This window comes from Moschus berezovskii, chromosome 17 (assembly GCF_049115385.1).
Source record: "Moschus berezovskii isolate FMDL1 chromosome 17, NW_MosBer_1.0, whole genome shotgun sequence".
Lineage (NCBI taxonomy): Eukaryota > Metazoa > Chordata > Mammalia > Artiodactyla > Moschidae > Moschus > Moschus berezovskii.
In genome coordinates this window covers 46,498,352-46,518,324 of record NC_142476.1, presented here as the reverse complement: position 1 = coordinate 46,518,324, position 19,973 = coordinate 46,498,352, and the positions used below count along the sequence as shown (strand labels likewise).

At 44.4% G+C, this 19,973-nt stretch overlaps 1 protein-coding gene across 7 annotated transcripts in view; it reads right to left on the bottom strand.

The window, feature by feature from the left end:
• The window catches only part of PER3 (period circadian regulator 3), a 78,796-nt gene that overhangs the window by 48,430 nt on the left and 10,393 nt on the right, over window positions 1-19,973 (bottom strand). For all 7 annotated transcript variants that reach the window (XM_055419467.2, XM_055419470.2, XM_055419471.2 and 4 more), the window contains 5 exons: window positions 15,244-15,295; window positions 10,214-10,356; window positions 4,583-4,661; window positions 1,992-2,098; window positions 504-660 (listed from right to left, as the gene is read on the bottom strand). In XM_055419467.2, the coding sequence (XP_055275442.2) occupies window positions 504-660; window positions 1,992-2,098; window positions 4,583-4,661; window positions 10,214-10,356; window positions 15,244-15,295 (538 nt within the window). The remainder of the gene's footprint in view (window positions 1-503; window positions 661-1,991; window positions 2,099-4,582; window positions 4,662-10,213; window positions 10,357-15,243; window positions 15,296-19,973) is intronic.

The window sequence follows — 19,973 nt, the reverse complement described above, 5'->3', positions numbered from 1 at the left end:
CACTGGAAAAGATGCTGATGCTGGGAAAGACTGAAGGCAGAAGGAGAAGGGGAAAGCAGAGGGTGAGATGATCAGATAGCATCATCTACTCAATGGACAAGAGTTTGAGCAAACTCCAGGAGACAGTGAAGGACAGGAAAGCCTGGTGTGTTGCAGTCCACGGGATCAAGAAGCGTCAGACGTGACAGCCATTGAACAACGACAATAACAAGCTATTACAATTAATTAACATTGCATAATCTGTCTTTTCTTTACAAAGCTCTCTGTATTTAGACTTATTGCTTTAGAATACTCCCATAATAGAGTTACTAGGCCAAGGAAGTAGAAGTAGAAATATTGTAAGACTCTTAATATTTAAAGGCCAAACTGCCTTCCAGAAGCACTGTCAACAATCTGTTCTTTGTTGAGTTCATGTGTCAACTGATTCAAAGGGGAGACAATGGGCCCGCAAATATTATTTGGAAAAACATTTTTTAGAAAATATGAGAACTGATGGGACTTACGTTCGCACTTTATGGCGACCGATGATGAAAGAAACCTTCCGGCTCCATGGGTTCACGAAGCTGGACCAACTGGAGTCCAGTATGACGTAATCCCCATTTTGAGAACAAAATCTAATGGGCAGGTGTTCAAAGGGAGGATGGCCTGCATACTTCAAGACTACATAAAACAATAAGACAGAATTTATTTAACATGAATGTTTATTATAAATGCGTCTCTTAAGGCACTTATTTGCATGAAAAAATGCTCAACATCCCTCATAATCAGAGAAATGCAAATCAAAACCACAATGAGATACCATTTCACACCAGTCAGAATGGCTGCTATCCAAAAGTCTACATGCAATAAATGCTGGAGAGGGTGTGGAGAAAAGGGAACCCTCTTACACTGTTGGTGGGAATGCAAACTAATACAGCCACTATGGAGAACAGTGTGGAGATTCCTCAAAAAACTGGAAATAGAACTGCCATATGATCGAGCAATTGCACTCCTGGGCATACACACCGAGGAAACCAGAATTGAAAGAGACACATGTACTACAATGTTCACTGCTGCTGGTTTATAATAGCCAGGACATGGAAGCAACCTAGGTGTCCATCTGCAGACGAATGGATAAGAAAGCTGTGGTACATATACACAATGGAGTACTACTCAGCCATTAAAAAGAATGCATTTGAATCAGTTCTAATGAGGTGGATGAAACTGGCGCCTATTATACAGAGTGAAGTAAGCCAGAAAGAAAAACACCAATACAGTATACTAACGCACATACATGGAATTTAGAAAGATGCAAATGATAACCCTGTATACGAGACAGCAAAAGAGACACAGATGTATAGAACAGTCTTTGGGACTCTGTGGGAGAGGGTGAGGGTGCGATGATTTGGGAGAATGGCATTGAAACATATATGTTGTCATATGTGAAACGAATCGCCAGTTCAGGGTCGATGCATGTTACAGGATGCTCGGGGCTGGTGTACGGGGATGACCCAGAGGGAGGATAAAGGGAGGAGGGAGGTGGGAGGGGGGTTCAGGAAGGGGAGCTCATGTACACCCGGGGCGGATTCATGTCAATGTATGGCAAAACCAACCAATACAATATTGTAAAATAATTAGCCTCCAATAAAAAAAAAGAAAAAAAAATCAAAGTATAAAAAAATGTCGTTTCAGTGGTTTCAATACACCGCTCTCTTGATTACAGGAGACACTCCAGGTGGCACTAGTGGCACTGCTCGCCTATGCACGAGAGATGGGTTCGATTCCTGGGTCGGGAAGGTCCCCTGGGGGAAGAAATGGCAACCCACTCCAGCATTCCTGCCTGGAAAATTCCATGGGGGTGGGCCGCAGTCCAGGGGGCTGCACAGGACGGAGTGACTGAGCACTTCTAATGATCAGAGCTTGAGAGAAGCTCTAGTGAGAAATGAAATGAAAAATTTAAGAAGATCAGTAAAAAAATAAAAACATCCTCCTGTAAAGAAGCAGGTGCTTACCTTTCTGGTGCACGGCAAGCATCAGAGGGCGATCTTCCGGGTGCAGGTGTGCTAGGATGGATGTCCCGATCAGGTCCTGAGGCAGGTAACCCAGGAAGGGCACGGCCCTGAGCACAGACACAGCACAGGCAGCACGTCACTCGCACCAACTGACTGCTGTACCTTACACACTCTTAACAGTACTTTTCAGATAAACTCTAAATATGAAGAAAAGGTATGCAGAGATGTTCATTACAGCATTTATAAAAGCAGCAAGCAACCCGAGTGCCTATATTGTGGGGAAAGAGTTAATACAATCTAAGAAGCACTGGTCACCGGAGGTGTTGCATCAAAATCACCTGCCAGACTTCCAAAAGCCAGATTTGCAGGCTCACCGCTTCCTTAATCAGCGTTTCTGGGGTGAGACTAGGAGTCTATACTTTTCACAAGTTCCACAGAGGGCTTCACTGGTGGCTCAGACTAAAGAACCCGCCTGCAATGCAGGAGAACTGGGTTTGGTCCCTGGGTTGGGAAGATTCCTTGAAGAAGGGAATGGCAACCCACTCTGGTATTCTTGCCTGGAGAATCCCCATGGACAGAGAAGTGGTGGGCTACAGTCCATGGGGTCACAAAGAGTCAGACACAACTGAGCAACTAATATTTTTCACTTTTTCAGAGGTCTCTTGAGGCCCTCAATTGCACTGTCTTTTAAAAAGTCTACAAAGATCATATGATAACATAGAAAAATGCTTATGGTGTTAAATGAAGAAAGCAGGCTACAAATTTGTACAGAGTATTTAAAAGTATACAAAAACAATGTCTCCTGAACAGCATTATCAAATAGAGGACCAGTCACAAAGACATTTGTAGGATAAATGTTCATAAGAAAATTCTAATGACCAGACATTCAAGATGACTGACTCTGTAAACATTTTCTATGTGTACAAATTCACAGTTTCTTCTTTTCATGTATATATAAGAAAGAAAGAAAATGAAGTCACTCAGTCGTGTCCAACTCTTTGCAACCCCATGGACTGTAGCCTGCCAGGCTCCTCCAACCATGGGATTTTCTAGGCAAGAGTACTGGAGTAGGTTGCCATTTCCTCCTCCAAGGGATCTTCCTGACCCAAGGATCGAATCCAGGTCTTCGGCATTGCAGGCAGACGCTTTACCGTCTGAGCTACCAGGGAAGCTCGTGGATATATAATCTTTGTTATTTTTTGCCACATCCTCATGATATTCAGGATCTTAAGTTTCTCAACCAGGTATCAAATCCACACCCCCTGCAGTGAAAGCCTGGAGTCTTAACCATACTTTCTAATGCAATAAACTTAAGCTATTGTCAGAATATCTTTAGCTAAATTTTCTTACCTTGTACAGATTATATTATACAAAGTAACTCACTATTACTGTTTAGTTTCATGATAACTATATGGTAATAAATGGGTAATAAATCCATTTCCGGATGTTAAGAAAACTTTTTAGAGCTTTCTTTTTTTTGGCCTCAATGCACAGTTTGTGGGATCTTAGTTTCCTGATCAGAGATTGAACCCAGGCTCTCAGCAGTGGAAGTGCTGAGTCCTAACCACTGAATCGCCAGGGAATTCCCTGGATGTTAAAAAATTTTAAAAACCAAAATTAATACCTATCATAACTGTGTCAGTTTTTTTTTACATTTTTGCTTTATGATTACCTTTAATATGATTGCTGTATTAGTTCTCTGATTTTCAGATTTCACAAATAAAGTAAAATTTTTACACAAGCGTGGGGGAAGATGAAGGGTACAATCAGGGGATAAAAATGTTTCATTTTTCCAAATAAAGATATAAAAAAACAACAATAAGCAATGATGATTATCTATTATCACTGCTTGTTAAATAACAAAGACTATTTTAATAACTAAAAAAAGTAGGTAGGACATAAGTTCAAAACAAGTAACAATTCTTTAAATTAAATAAACTTAGCTTTATAAAAAAAGAAATCTGCCTTATTTTTCTTGCTCCTTTCCCCCTTCACTTCAGACTAATAAGAATTCATCATACACTGGAAAGCACTTGCCTAGAGCAAGCAATACATGAGCACAGGGCTCAGAGGCCAGAGTCTAGGTCTCATCTGGACCGTAATTATATACTATGTGGGCTTCCCTGGTGCCGTAGATGGTAAATACAGTGCGGGAGACCCGGCTTCGATCCCTGGGTCAAGAAGATCCCCAGGAGAAGGGAATGGCTACCCACTCCAATATTATTGCCTGGAGAATCCCACGAACAGAGGAGCCTGGCGGGTTATATATAGTCCATGAGATTGCAAAGAGTTGGACACGATTCGGGGACTAACACTGATAAACTATGTGTCCAAGGTTCACTGTCCTCTTGGGCAGCACAGAAAAATAATTTCTGACCTACCTAAAGCTTTGAAATCAAATATGATAACTTGTAAATCTTAGAAGTATAATAAGCAAGATATGTTAAAATTTAAAAAAACACAAATTTCAAACTAACAAACATCAAATGGGCAAACAGATAGATGCCATTATGTAGATGTATGTTAAACACAAAGTTTTAAATATTTTATTTTCCAAAACAAGTTTCTTTTAGGCTTAAAGAAGTACTTACCTTTCATCTATTTCAAGAAAAACACAGCCAGGAGTATGTGTTGTGGTAAAAATTCTTTGATCTGCTGGGATTCGATGAGCTATGAAGAACAGAAAGACTCATTTTAGAGGCAAATATCTAATTAATTATCCACTTAATAATATTAAAAAGGAAACAAACTCTATTTGATACGGCAGAAATCTCACTTAAGGGGCAGGCCTTTGAGCAGCCAAATCTAATAATTTTCATTATTAACTACATTTTAATTAGGTCAAAAGGTAAAACCCATGGGCTTCTCTGGTGGCCCAGTGGTTGAGAATTTGCCTTCGGGGACACAGATTTAACCTCTGGTCCAGGAAGAGTCCACATGCTTCAGAGCAACTAAACCCAGGGGCCATAACTACTGAGCCCTCATTTGAGAGCCAGCCCATGTGCTACAAATACTGAAGCCCACTCACCTAGAGCCCATGCTCTGCAGCAAGAGAAGCCACCAGAATGAGAAGGCCTCACCACAACTAGAGAGGAGCCCCGCTTGCCAAAACCAGAGAAAGCCCTCACAGCAACAGAGACCCAGTGCACTCAAAAATAATACTTTTAGAAAGTAATCCCTCCTCAAGTTAAATACAGAGAAAGTCTGTGTACACTGACTAGCTTATTCATCCCAAGTAATCCAACAGTCAAACCCAGAGTAATTCAGAATTCAGGATGGAAATGTTTTATTATACTTAGAGGGTGCAAAATGTGGTCCACTGGAGAAGGGAATGGCAAACCACTTCAGTATTCTTGCCTTGAGAACCCCATGAACAGGATGAAAAGGCAAAAAGATAGGACACTGAAAGATGAACTCCCCAGGTCGGAAGGTGCCCAAAATGCTACTGGAGATCAGTGGAGAAATAACTCCAGAAAGAATGAAGAGACGGAGCCAAAACAAAAACAACACCCAGTTGTGCTTGTGACTGGTGATAGAGGCAAGGTCCAATGCTGTAAAGAGCAATAATGCACAGGGACCTGGAATGTTAGGTCCATGAATCAAGGCAAATTGGAAGTGGTCAACAGAAGATGGCAGGAGAAAACATCGACATTCTAGGAATCAGTGAACTAAAATTGACCAGAATGGGTGAATTTAACTCAGATGACCATTATATCTACTATTGTGGGCAGAATTCCTTAGAAAAAATGGAGTGGCCATCATAGTCAACGAAAAGAGTCCGAAATGCAGTACTTGGATGCAGTCTCAAAAATTACAGAATGATCTCTGTTCATTTCCAATGCAAACCATTCAGTATCACGGTAATCCAAGTCTATGCCCTGACCAGTAACACTGAAGAAGCTGAAGTTGAACGGTTCTATGAACACCTGCAAGACTTTTTAGAACTAACACACAAAAAAGATGTCCTTTTTATTATAGGGGGCTGGAATGTAAAAGGAGGAAGTCAAGAAACACCTGGGGTAACAGGCAAATTTGGCCTTGGAGATCAGATTGAAGCAGGGCAAAGGCTAATAGAGTTGCCAACAGAACACACTGGTCATAGCAAACACCTCTTCCAACAACACAAGAGAAGACTACACATGGACATCACCAGATGGCCAATACCAAAATCAGATTGATTATATTATTTGCAGCCAAAGATGGAGAAGCTCAAAACAGTCAGCGAAAACAAGACCAGGAGCTGACCGTGGCTCAGATCATGAACTCCTTATTGCAAAATTCAGACTGAAATTGAAGAAAGTGGGGAAAACCATTAGACCATTCAGGTATGACCTAAATCAAATCCCTTATGTTTATACAGTGGAAGTGAGAAATAGATTTAAGGGACTAGATCTGATAGACAGAGTGCCTGATGAACTATGGAAAGAGGTTCATGACATTGTACAGGAGACAGGGATCAAGACCATCCCCATGGAAAAGAAATGCAAAAAAGCAAAACGGCTGTCTGAGGAGGCCTTACAAATAGCTGTGAAAAAAAGAGAAGCGAAAAGCAGAGGAGAAAAGGAAAGATGTAAGCATCTGAATACAGAGTTCCAAAGAATAGCAAGGAGCGATAAGAAAGCCTTCCTCAGCGATCAATGCAAAGAAATAGAGGAAAACAATAGAATAGGAAAGACTAGAGATCGCTTCAAGAAAATTAGAGATACCAAGGGAACATTTCATGCAAAGATGGGCTTGATAAAGGACAGAAATGGTATGTACCTAACAGAAGCAGAAGAAATAAGAAGAGATGGCAAGAATACACAGAAGAACTGTACAATAAATATCTTCACGACCCAGATAATCACGATGGTGTGATCACTCACCTAGAGCCAGACATCCTGGAATGCGAAGTCAAGTGGGCCTTAGGAAGCATCACTATGAACAAAGCTAGTGGAGGTGATGGAATTCCAGTTGAGCTATTTCAAATCCTAAAAGATGATGTTGTGAAAGTGCTGCACTCAATATGTCAGCAAATTTGGAAAACTCAGTCATGGCCACAGGACTGGAAAAGGTCAGTTTTCATTCCAATCCCAAAGAAAGGCAATGCCAAAGAATGCTCAAACTATCGCACAATTGCACTCATCTCACACGCTGGTAAAGTAATGCTCAAAATTCTCCAAGCCAGGCTTCAGCAATACGTGAACCGTGAACTTCAGATGCTCAAGCTGGTTTTAGAAAAGGCAGAGGAACTGGAGATCAAATTGCTAACATTCGCTGGACCACCGAAAAAGCAAGAGAATTCCAGAAAAACATCTATTTCTGCTTTCTTGACTATGCCAAAGCCTTTGACGGTGTGGATCACAATAAACTGTGGAAAATTCTGAAAGAGATGGGAATACCAGACCAGCTGACCTGCCTCTTGAGAAACCTGAATGCAGGTCAGGAAGCAACAGTTAGAATTGGACATGGAACAACAGACTGGTTCCAAATAGGAAAAGGAGCACGTTAAGGCTGTATATTGTCACCCTGCTTATTTAACTTATATGCAGAGTACATCATGAGAAACCCTGGGCTGGATGAAGCAGAAGCTGGAATCAAGATTGCCGGGAGAAATATATATAACCTCCGATATGCAGATGACAGCACCCTTATGGCAGAAAGTGAAGAACTCAAGAGTCTCTTGATGAAAGTGAAAGAGGAGAGTGAAAAGTTGGCTTAAAGCTCAACATTCAGAAAACTAAGATCATGGCATCCAGTCCCAGCACTTCATAGCAAATAGATGGGGAAACAGTGGAAACAGTGTCAGACTTTATTTTCTTGGGCTCCAAATCACTGCAGATGCTGATTTCAGCCATGAAATTAAAAGACACTTACTCCTTGGAAGGAAATTTATGACCAACCTAGACAGCATATTAAAAAGCAGAGACATTACTTTGTCAACAAATGTCCATCTAGTCAAGGCTATGGTTTTTCCAGTAGTCATGTATGGATGTGAGAGTTGGACTATAAAGAAAGCTGAGTGCTGAAGAATTGATGCTTTTGAACTGTGGTGTTGGAGAAGACTCTTGAGAGTCCCTTGGACTGCAAGGAGATCCAACCAGTCCATCCTAAAGGAGATCAGTCCTGGGTGTTCATTGGAAGGACTGATGTTGAAGCTGAAACTCCAATATTTTGGCCACCTGATGTGAAGAGCTGACTCATTTGAAAAGACCCTGATGCGGAGAAAGATTGAAGGCAGGAGGAGAAGGGGACGACTGTTGGATGGCATCACTGACTCATGGATATGAGTTTGGGTAAACTCCAGGAGTTGGTGATGGACAGGGAGGCCTGGTGTGCTGCTATCAATGGGGTCACAAAGTGTTGGACATGACTGAGTGACTGAACTGAACTGAGAGGTTGCATGTAACTAAGCAAACAAATAGGATGTGAGATTCCCTTCTGTTCAGTCGCTCAGTCATGTCCGACTCTTTGCGATACCGTGGACTGTAGCCTACCAGGCTTCTACGTCCATGGGATTCTCCAGGCAAGAATACTGGAGTGGGTTGCATTTCCTTCTCCAGGGGATCTTCCCGACCCAGGGATCGAACCCGGGTCTCCCGCATTGGAGGCAGACGCTTTAACCTCTGAGCCACCAGGGAAGCCCCAGGATGTGAGATTGAGAGAGTTAATTCTTAGGCAGATTGACAAGGAATCTGCCTCTCCCCAGCCCCCAGCAGGAGATAGGAGTCCAGGGCCCTTGAGGAAGAGAAAAGGACAAACATTATTTTCTATGCTGCTCTGCCTTAGTCACATAAGATGTTTTTTTCTTAAACTCTGAGTTGTTATGACAATAATCTTTAAGACTAACTTTCTTCAAGCCCAGAGCTAATGATTACACAACAAAACAACTGGTCTTGCTCAAGAGTATGTCTTTTCTTAAACTTGGTACTAATGATTATATAACAACAATGTATCTTGCTCCAGGACATGTTCCTCCTTCTTAACAAGCACCTTCTGATTAATCTTGTTATCTTAAGTTGTATGAGTGGGTCTGGGAAGACCTTTCTATTGTTCTAATCTTATTAATTTAAGATGTATGTTGTGGGAGTGGGTCTGCTACACAAAAGTTTCCTGGTCCCTGAACCTGAAGCAAAATCTTCTTTGGCGATCACAAATCTGACATTGCTAACAGAAAGGATATCAGTACAACATGGACATTTTTAATCTGTGATAAAGTTGGTGCGGTCAATTCTGCTATAGCCCTCTTGGCAAATGCAGTGGTAAAACATTAGAGAATGATTTGGGCATGCTGCAATCTGCATTTGCTTAGGCACAATTTCATTTTTAAGAAATACAAGGTGAGTGTAGAAAACAGCACCTAGTTGAATGGAGTCATGTAGGAACACAGAGAAACATGCACACACTTGAAATATCGAGCTGTTGCCTCTGTGCACCAGATGTGCCTTGAGCCACGCCTGTGCAACCTGGTGATGGAACTCTCTGATTTCAGATGACTTCCGTTTCAGCACTCATAGTAACGCACAAGCTGCGGCCCTTGCAATACTTGTGTCCACAGCAAACTGCAAGGTTTTTCCATGGTGAAGAGCTGCATTTACTGTAACATTTGTGGATTTCTTAGTCATTTATTGTATAACACTGTGTTATCATTTTATGAGACTCCCATCTTGTTTTTATTTTAAATTTTTAATGTATTGAGTGTTGTGCCCCTAAACTAATTTTTCCCTAAGTCCTGTGATCTGTGTGAATTTTTCTGCACAGGATGATAAATTCCAAAAAACCATGTGTCACATTACAAGCAGAATCGACTGTAATTTCAAAATATAATGAATGGAAGCTGCTTCTATAATGAAACGTGAATTTAGCAATGTAGTTACGCCATCAGAAAACAAACTACACTGTTCACTCGGGGGGGCTTTCAAAACACTTAAAAAACCTAAACTCATTCTTATGACTTCTCTGTCCAACAGTTTCAGTGCTGCTATGTCACACAACACAGAAGCAAAAGACCACAGCATGGTCATCAGCAGAGAAAGAATAGGAAGTCTGTGTATCTGTGGCCAAGTCTACGCTTGGACCCGGCGGCCCTGCTGTCCTTGAAGGAGACACCAGCAGCAGAAGTCAAGGCCGGCAGACAGAGACGTCAGGGAGACCGGGCTCAGGGAAGAGGCGGGCTTTCACGGGCTCCTTTCTGATGCGTGGACGCGGCGCATCTGAGCTGAATGCAGATGCTCCCGACTTACCTTGGTAACCTGAGTGCATCTTCTCCACCAGCAAGAGACAGCAGGGCTCAGGCTCCGCGAGGGCTGAGCTGTGCATCTGAATCGAGTAGGGGGTGATCCGGAATGGGCAATAAGGCCGCCGCAGCTCCCCGGCTTCCCCTCCGCTGAAGAAGAAAAGAGCGGTTAGTGCTGGTCATGAAGCGTCCACTTCCTGCAAGGTGACACGAGGCCAGGGAAAATGTTCAGTAATTTTCAAGGGAGACATGTCCAAGTCTAAAATGTCTAAACACATTTACTTACTTTTTAAAACTTTTTATTTTGTAGTCGGGTACAGCTGATTAACAATGTCGTGACAGACAGTTTCAGCTGAACAGCAAAGGGACTTGGCCATACATATACATGTATCCATTCTCCCCCAGACTCCTCTCCCATCCAGGCTGCCACATAACATTGAGCAGAGCTCCCTGTTCTATAGAGTAGGACCTTCTTTGGTTTATCCATTATAAACGTAGCAGTGTTAGACATATTTATTTTTAAAAGAAGGGAAACGTTAGTTTTAATGTTTAGTACCCAAGGGCAATGATACTTATTTGTTATTCAATGAGTAAGAGGTTTTCTGGAGACTTGGCTCAACACTCTTGAGTGTGAACTGGTCCCTGATTTCAGCGTGACTATCCACTCCTGCCGGGAAGAGAGACAGGCAGAGCCGTCCACCTCATTTTATGTGTCTAAACCAAGCATCAGGTAACAGGGTCCCTTGGGACCAGTGCCCCCAAGCCAGCCCCCAGGCACCCCCTCCTTTCTACATTCCTATTCAAAGGACAGATCCAGCCCCACCACTTAAAGTTGCTCCCCTGCCTGGTACAGGCCTGGCGTTCCGCTCAGCATCACCCACAGTGCCTGGTGGGGGCGACAGCAGGGCTGGAACCCTCTCCGCCACCCAGCACAGAGGCTCCTGAGGGCGGGGAGGCTCTACAACGACCCCCAAGATGTCCATCCATCTGGTTTGACTGCCCAGCTACCGGGAAGAGGTTTCCACCTGGTCCTGACCAAACAGCCCAGACTGAGGTTCACACTCTGTTTCTGCCATCATGCCTCTCCTCTCTGACCATCGTGAGCCTGGATGCTCAGGTGGGGTATCTGCTCTCCCAGCAGACCCACACCCACTCTCACTCCCACCCCCTCTCACGCTCTCTGCTCTCCTCAAACTCCAGCATCTCCTGACGCTTTCCTGTACTCGGTCGTGACCCTGCCTCCTAGGTCACCGCTCAGAAGAGCGCCCCCTGCTGACACTGACCTGCCAGCACCCGTACCCGTACTTTTGCCGATGGCTCTCCTCCCACTTCTGTGAGTGCTTTTCTTGGGTCATCTGGTCCTGGGCTTTTCAACACCACTGATACATTGATGACCTGCACATCTGTCTCTAGCCTGGCCTTCTCCCCTGAATCCCGGGCTCACTGGACTGAGACCTTGCCAGCATCACAGGGCAGATTTCTAGTCGACATTGCACACTCATCCACAACTCACATGCTCCCCCCGCTCCAACTCTCCAGGCAGCTGCTCATCCTGCAGTTTCCTCCACCCCATACATGGCACCTTGAACCAAAGACCCCCATATCTCCTTAACTCCTCTGTTTCACACCCCAAACTAACCCATCACTGTAGCCTCCCCTACAGAAACATCCAGAAGATCCACAGCATCTCCACGTCCACCTGCACTGCCTGGTCCAGGACCCACCACCTCCTGGCTACACTACTTCTGCAAACCCCCTGCTCCAATCCCCACCCAGCACAGCACTTATCACAAGCCTTTCCTACCATCAACAATATTTCCTTCTAAGAAATGAAAACGCCCTGTCTCTAGCCACTGGACATTCCTGAAGCACTGGTGACCCTGTAGCAGCCACTGCCCAAGGACCTGGATCTGGGGAGCAACCATCTCTGCTGAGCCTGGGATGACAAGTCTGCCACAAAGGAAGTGTCAAAACCACTGGGGACTCTCACAGGGCCAGGAGCTAACTTCGTTAGCCTAGTTAACCAGCAGCTCCTGCTGGCCACAGAGGAACAACAGAACACCTGGAGGCATGCCAAGTACCTTACTGTTAGGATGAGACTCTGAAATAACAATGGAGGAAAGGATAAAGAGAGCTCAGATTTGGTTCAAAATAACAGGGAGAGGGAGCACGAGGTGGTGGAACAGATGACAGAGGCCTGGCCACGGTTAAAGTTATTCATGCCAAATGATCAGTACATATCAGTTCATTATACTAGTTTTTATATTATTTTGAAAATTCTTGGAGTTTTAAAAATAATTAAGTGGCTACCCTGAACAAAACGTTTCATCCAGGAGTCAGAGTGCCCTATGGTCTCTGCCCCTGCTTCCTTGTCTTCTCCACCCTCCCCATCCCCATCCTCCCTGGAGCCAGGCGTGCTTTGCCCAGACCTCTGTACTCGCCCAGAATGTCTTCTCTCAAACACGCTGCTTCCTCATCTCCTTCAGGGCTCTGGTCAGTTAGGCTTCTAACCAGAGAAGAGTTCCGTGACCACCGTGAATACACTGGCAACCTCTCCACTGCCCGGAACGCTCTTACTCAGCTCACTGTTCTACATGGAAGTTACTACAACTGACACATGTATGTTTACACAGCTGTTTACTATTAGCCCCCATCCCTACAGAACACAAAGTCCATGAGGGCAGAACTTCGCTTTAATCCTAGCACCACAATGCTCAGCTCAGAAAAAGCACCTGAAAGGCACCTGTCTGTTACTAGAGTAACAAACACATACAATGCTTACTATTTGGCAGGCACTGCTCTCAGATCTTCATGAACAACTCACCTGTGAGTGACGAAAGGAACCAGCATGGGCCTTCTCCCCTAAACCATTCCAGGTTATCCCACCCCAAACATTTGAATACTATTAGCTCAGGTCCCCCCAAGTCCATGGAGTGTCTGAATGATCTATTACAAGGATTTCTCTTCTCTAAATATCAAGGCTATTTATTAATAGTAACTTCAACACTAATGTTGGTGATTGCAATGTCATTTTAAAATGTTTTTTTCTTTTACTATGAAGGGCTCTCCCAGAGGCTCAGTGGTAAAGAATCTGCCTGCCAATGCAGGAGACACAGGTTTGATCCCCGGGAAGGGAAGATCCCCTGCAGGAGGAAATGCAACCCACCCCAGTATTCTTGCCTGGAAAATCCCACAGACAGAAGAGTTGGCGGGCTACAGTCCATGGGGTGGCAAAGAGTCGGACACAACTGAGCGATCAAACAACAACAAACATTAACATGTCATAGTAAACTTAAAGGAGAAAAAAAATCACTAATAAATTCTACCAGAAATCAATTACAATTAAAATTTGATCTCTTTTTTTCTAGTTCTCTGTCTCTGAACCTTTTAGTGAAAGTTGCTCGGTCGTGTCTGACTCCTTGCAACCCCACGGACTATACAGTCCATGGAATTCTCCAGGCCAGAATCCTGGAGCTGGGTAGCTGGTCCCTTCTCCAGGAGATCTTCCCAACCCAGGGATCGAACCCAGGTCTCCCGCATTGCAGGCGGATTCTTTACCGGCTGAGCCACTAGGGAAGTCTTTAAGTCTTCTCATAAATATACTTATCTTGCTTTAAGATTGTTCAAAGTTGCAAAAATTAATTTTAAATGTGACTGAAAAACAAAACAAAACCAAAAAAGCTCCAGACAATAGTAGGCTTCAGATCTGAGTGATCTTTCTGGTCTTTTCTCCTATTGCATCACTATCTACTTTTCTCACAGGTACATGTACCTTCTCAGTCAAAATATAAGAACTCCCTGTAGCAAGAACCAGGTCTTGTCTTTTGTATCCATGGAAGACCTAGCTGAATACAGAAGAATCGAAATAAGTGCTAAATAAAATCAGAAGGGTAAGCTTGGAATTTGGGATTAACAGATACAGATGACTATATATAAAACAGATAAACAACAAAGACCTCCTACACAGTACAAGGACCTATATTCAATTATCATGTAATAACCAGTAATGAAAAAGAATCTGGAAAAGAATATATATGTGAATAGTGGTGCTAGTGGTAAAGAAACTGCCTGCTAAGGCAGGAGACAAAGGAGATGGGGGTTGGATCCTTGGGTGGGGAAGATCCCTGGAGGAAGCATGGTAACCCACTCCAGAATTCTTGCCTGGAGAACCTCATGGACAGAGGAGCCTGGCGGGCTACAGTCAGGGTCGCAAAAAGTCAAACACGACTGGAGCGACTTTGCACTAGCATGCACATGTGAATGGCGGCACTAGTGGTAAAGAACTCACCTGCCAGTGCAGGAGATCTGAGAGACGTGAGTTTGGTCCCTGGGTCAGAAAGATCCCCTGGAGGAGGGCATGGCAACCCGCTCCTGTTATCCTTGCCTGGAGAATCCCATGGACAGAGGAGCCTGAAGGGCTACAGTCCACAGGGTCGCAAAGAGTCTGACACAACTGAAGTGGCTTACTGCTACTGCTGCTAAGTCACTTCAGTCGTGTCCGACTCTGTGTGACCCCATAGACAGAAGCCCACCAGGCTCCCCCGTCCCTGGGATTCTCCAGGCAAGAACACTGGAGTGGGTTGCCATTTCCTTCTCCAATGTGTGAAAGTGAAAAGTGAAAGTGAAGTCGCTCAGTCGTGTCCGACCCTTAGCGACCCCACGGACTGCAGCCTTCCAGGCTCCTCCATCCATGGGATTTTCTAGGCAAGAGTACTGGAGTGGCTTGCCATTGCCTTCTCCGGAAGTGGCTTAGTATGCATATATATAACTGAATCACTTTGCTGTACACCTGAAATACTGTAAATCAGCTATTGTTTTTTCATGTGCATGCTCACGTCTTTGTGGCGCCATGGATTGTATGTAGCCCACCAGGCTCCTCTGTCCATGAGATTCTCTGGGCAAGAATACTGGAGTGGGTTGCCATTTCCTACTCCAGGGGATCTTCCCAACCCAGGGATAAGCTATATGTCAAAAAAAATTAAAATATAATCAAAGCCTAACCCACTGCTCCTGGCCTCAGGGAGCCCCCATACTCACCCGATCCTGCAGAAGAAGGACTTCACTGGTGCCAATTCATACTGTGAGGCCACTGGAAACAAAGACACCCATCAGTGTCCTGCCCTGGGTGGCTCCTCCTCAAACCATCACTAACCAAACAGGACACTCTTTTAAGAGACAGAGCTGCTTTTAAAATAGGACTCCTCTCCCCTTTACCAAGATCTCATCACAGCCAGGATTTACCCAGGGCTCTCCTTCTGATCAGCAGCCCTCAGGAGAGGCCCTGAGAGCCACTGATGATGGCCTTTCCCTGTCATCTCCTGCAGTTCTGTCTGTGTTTCTACACCTGCCCGTACTCACTGCTTTGAACGTCAACATAGTCATCCTGTGACACAAGTATTTTGCTGGTGATATTCCATGCCATGGTAATAGTTTGGACACGTCTCAAAAAGTTGGAATTTAGACTACACAGAGCTTTCGGGGGTAGGATATATATTTTTTTCACTGTGTTTTCTTTCCTTGGATAAATTTCCCAGAGCTGTGTACCTAAGCAATATGATCATTTCATGACCCTCATAATATGTTGGCAAACTAAGTTCCAGAAAATGGTACCAATTCAGTGTCATTAATAACATTTTCTCGTGATTTCCCTGGTGATCCAGGGGTTGAGAATCCGGCTTCCAATGCAGGGGAGTTGGGTTTGATCCCTGGTCCGGGAAATAAGATTCCATTCGCTGCAAATACTGAGCCCACGTGCTCTAGAGTCTGTGCTCTGGACTAGAGAGCCTTCGAGCCATAATGAGAACCCAGCACAATGGAAAGAAAGAAAGAAATTTTTTCCCTCACAACTCTCATGCCAAAGGTTCTGCTCCAGTTTTATAAACTTTTGCATTTGTTTTACTGATTTATAAGGGGATAATTCAGAAACCTTTAAATTTGCCCATCTTAGGACACAGTAGGAAAGTGAATATATTCTCAAGTATTGCTGATTACTTTTGCCTGGTAAGTCTCCCTAATTATACATCTTGAACATTTGTTCACTGGAGTGAACAGTCCCCAGTTATAGAAACCAAGGAAATGTTTTTTAAAAATACACTGAAGGAGCATTTACAATGGGAATTCTAAAGACCCAAAATACCAAATATAGTCCAGGCGTTTATATCCCTGAGGGAAGAATCATTAGCAAGAGTCTAAAATTGGACTTCTGAATCAAGAAAAACGTTTATTGCTTTTAAAAAACCTCCAGTTTAAAAGTAATGGACCGATGACCAAACTATCATAATTCATGAAACTATAAGAACTGCAGTCCCAGAATTCTGAAACCAGAAGTTCTTACAGAATATCCATGAGAAATAAATGAAAGAACTAGACAAAGTGAGCTGCCCGGATGGCTGAGAGGTAAAGAATCTGCCTGTGATGCAGGAAACACAAAAGACACGGATTTGATCCCGGGGTAGGGAAGATCCCCTGGAGAAGGGAATGGCTACCCACTCCAGTATTCCTGCCTGGAGAATTCCATGAACACAGGAACCTGGCAGGGAATAGTTAAAAGTGTCGCAGAGTCAGACACAACTGAGCACAGTGAGAAAAAGTGAAAAAATAAAGAAATTCACTTCTCTAAGATGTCCTGTTGTCTCAACATAAAAACTGTTTCACTCAAGGCTCATATAAATCATGGAGGAATTAAGGCAAGAGAAGAATGTTTCAAAAACATCCTTAGTTTTCTGATCTGGCTTTCAGATCAGATGGGAGCCAGGCTCAGATAGCCATCCCATGGGGCCACTTTCAAGTGCTTGGCTTTGTCTGGGGCGAGGTTTCCTGCTTTAAGGTGCAGTCCTAGCAGCCAAGCTGTCAAAGGGGATCTGGATTCACGCTGCCAAGGTGAAGGCCAGCTCCATACTGACAGGCAGTGTGACATTGGCACCTCTGTGACTGTGGCAGCTCAGAAACGGCGCAGCTCTTGATTGTGGGGGACCTGATTGCCACCTAAATCCCCAGGTCATGCACTGAGGGGCTCCGAGATTGGACCACTCCATCCAGATGCTGCAATCCTCCAGCGTGTGGAGCTTGGACCCCTTTTAGGTGCCTGGCCCAGCTGCTCTCTAAGCTGCGCTGCAGCCCAAGCTCCTGCCCCCAGCCGTCCTTTGGCCTTGCTCCTTCCGGCCAGGCCTGTAATGCGGGTTGAGGGCTCCTCTCAACCCCTACTCCATAATCACAAGTGCCCTGCTTCTGCTGCTGCTGCTAATTCACTTCAGTTGTGTCCAACTCTGTGTGACCCCATAGATGGCAGCCCACCCAGCTCTCTGCCCCTAGGATTCTCCAGGCAAAAATACTGGAGTGGGTTGCCATTTCCTTCTCCAATGCATGAGCAGACCCAAATCAACACAGTTACTGTGTCGGTCCACCGGAGAAGTCTTTGTGAAGGTTAACTGGGTTACTCCACTAAAGCATCAAGAAGGGATCCTGACAACCAGTAACCACTCAATAGATGACAGCAGTAAAGATAAGCCTTTATGCTGTGGATGCTCCAAACATCCCCAGGGTTTCCAGTGACTGCTAGGTCCTCTCAGCAACCCTGTATTAACAGGCACATCAGAAACTAAGATTCTCATTTTACGATGAGAAGCCAGGTGGCCTCCAAGGTTCACATGTTCGGTCGCTAGGTCGTGTCTCTTTGCGACCCCATGAACTGCAGCATGCCAGGCTTCCCTGTCCTTCACCATCTCCCAGAGCTTGTTCAAATTCATGTCCATTGAGTCAGTGATGCCATCCAACCATCTAGTCCTCTGTCACCCCCTTCTCCTTCTGCCCTCAATCTTTCCCAAGATCAGGGTCTTTTCCAGTGAGTCAGCTCTTTGCACCAGGTGGCCAAAGTATTGGAGCTTCAGCATCAGTCCTTCCAGTGAATATTCAGGACTGATTTCCTTTAGGGTTGACTGGTCTGATTTCCTTGTAGCCCAAAGGACTTTCAAAGAGTCCAAGGTTCATGAAGTGACATAATTCAATTTGAAACTCAGACCTTCAGATTCCAAGCTTAAAACTCCTTGCCCCTAAAAAATACTGCAACTCTACGGTAAGGTGAACTCGCCTGCACTATTTATACATCAGGCATCTGAATTCAGCTGCACTCCCCAGGAGTCCTCAAACACAGAGCGTCAGCCTATGGGATCTCAAACAGTAGATGGGTGCCCACGGTCACTTCCACACCTGGGCTGGAGTGTGCAAGTTCTTGTTGCTGAAGCTGTGTTCTAAAGAAAGAGTGGTCAGCTCCTTCTCAGCGGTCTGTATGACAAACCTAAGTGGAAACTTGCTCTAACACTGGGCCAGACCTGACAACCACTGAGTTTATTCAGCTTCCTGTGTCCTCGTAATGTTCTCTGGACTCAAAGAGACAGAAGGAGGTAACACGTGCATAAACCAGGAACAGTGTGGGGGCTAAAAAATGGCTCTTGGGGAGAGTCTGGATCCTTGGGGCTCCTAAGGCAAAAAGTACAGTGAACGAGATGAGATGGACACCGTCTTTATGGAGCAAGTTAACGTTTATGTCTGAAAGACAACAATTTCAGAGACCAGTATGTTTTTGCAAGTAGGGGAAATATTAAGTAATTAGCAAAGATAAGAAGGTGAAGAAATCAGACAGAGACGGTAGGGCAATACTGAAGGGTAAATGAGAAAGAGCTGGTGAACAGTCCCACATGTCTGTTCTGTTCACGGTTGTACCTCAGCACCTAGAACAGCTCTCAGCCCACAGAGACGGCTGCATAAATGTCCCTGGGATGAACACATGACAAACAAAAGCAGAGAAACAAATATGGACAGTTAAAGTTTGACAACACATATTTAGGAAAGAGGAAGAAAAATGAAATCAGTGTTTTTGAATGATGGGAACAGGAAAGAAGGAAAGCTATAACAAATTCAGAGAGCATATTAAAAAGCAGAGACATCACTTTGCCCACAAAGGTCTATATACTCAAAGCTATGGTTTTTCCAGTAGTCATGTATGGATATGAGAGGTGGACCATAAAGTTGAGTGCTGAAGAATTGATCAGTTTGAATTGTGGGGCTGGAGAAGACTCTTAAGAGTCCCTTAGACTGAAAGGAGATCAAATCAGTCAATCCTAAAGGAAATCAACCCTGAATATTTTTTGGAAGGACTGATGCTGAAGCTCCAATACTTTGGTCACCTGTTGTGAAGAGCTGACTCATTGGAAAAGATCCTGATGCTGGGAAAGATTGAAGGTAGGAGGAGAAGGGGATGACAGAGGATGAGATGGTTGGATGGCATCAACGACTCAATGGACCTTATTTGAGCAAACTCCGGGATATGATGAAGGACAGGGAAGCCTGGCATGCTGCAGACCACATAGTAAGAGAGAGTAGGACATGACTGAGAGGCTGAACGACAACAAAATAGGAGAGCAGGAGCTGGAAGAAAAGCAGAGGTGACAGGTATCTTTTCCGAAACTTCTACAAAACGTGTACAGAGGACAGAGAGAGGGTCTGTGGTTTAAAAAAAAGCCTGTAAGACTGATCTTCACTGGGCTGGGCAGTGGATTGAAAACCAGAAAAAGTACAGAAATCTGGATCTTCAGGATGAAGTTCTGGGGATCCACTTCACAACAGTGTGAACAGACTTCACGCTGCTGAACCATACACTCAAAACCGGCTGTTGTTCAGTTGTTAAGTCATGTCTGACTCTGCAACTCCATGGACTGCAGCATGCCAGGCTTCCCTGTCCTTTACCATCTCCTGGAGTTTGTTCAAACTCA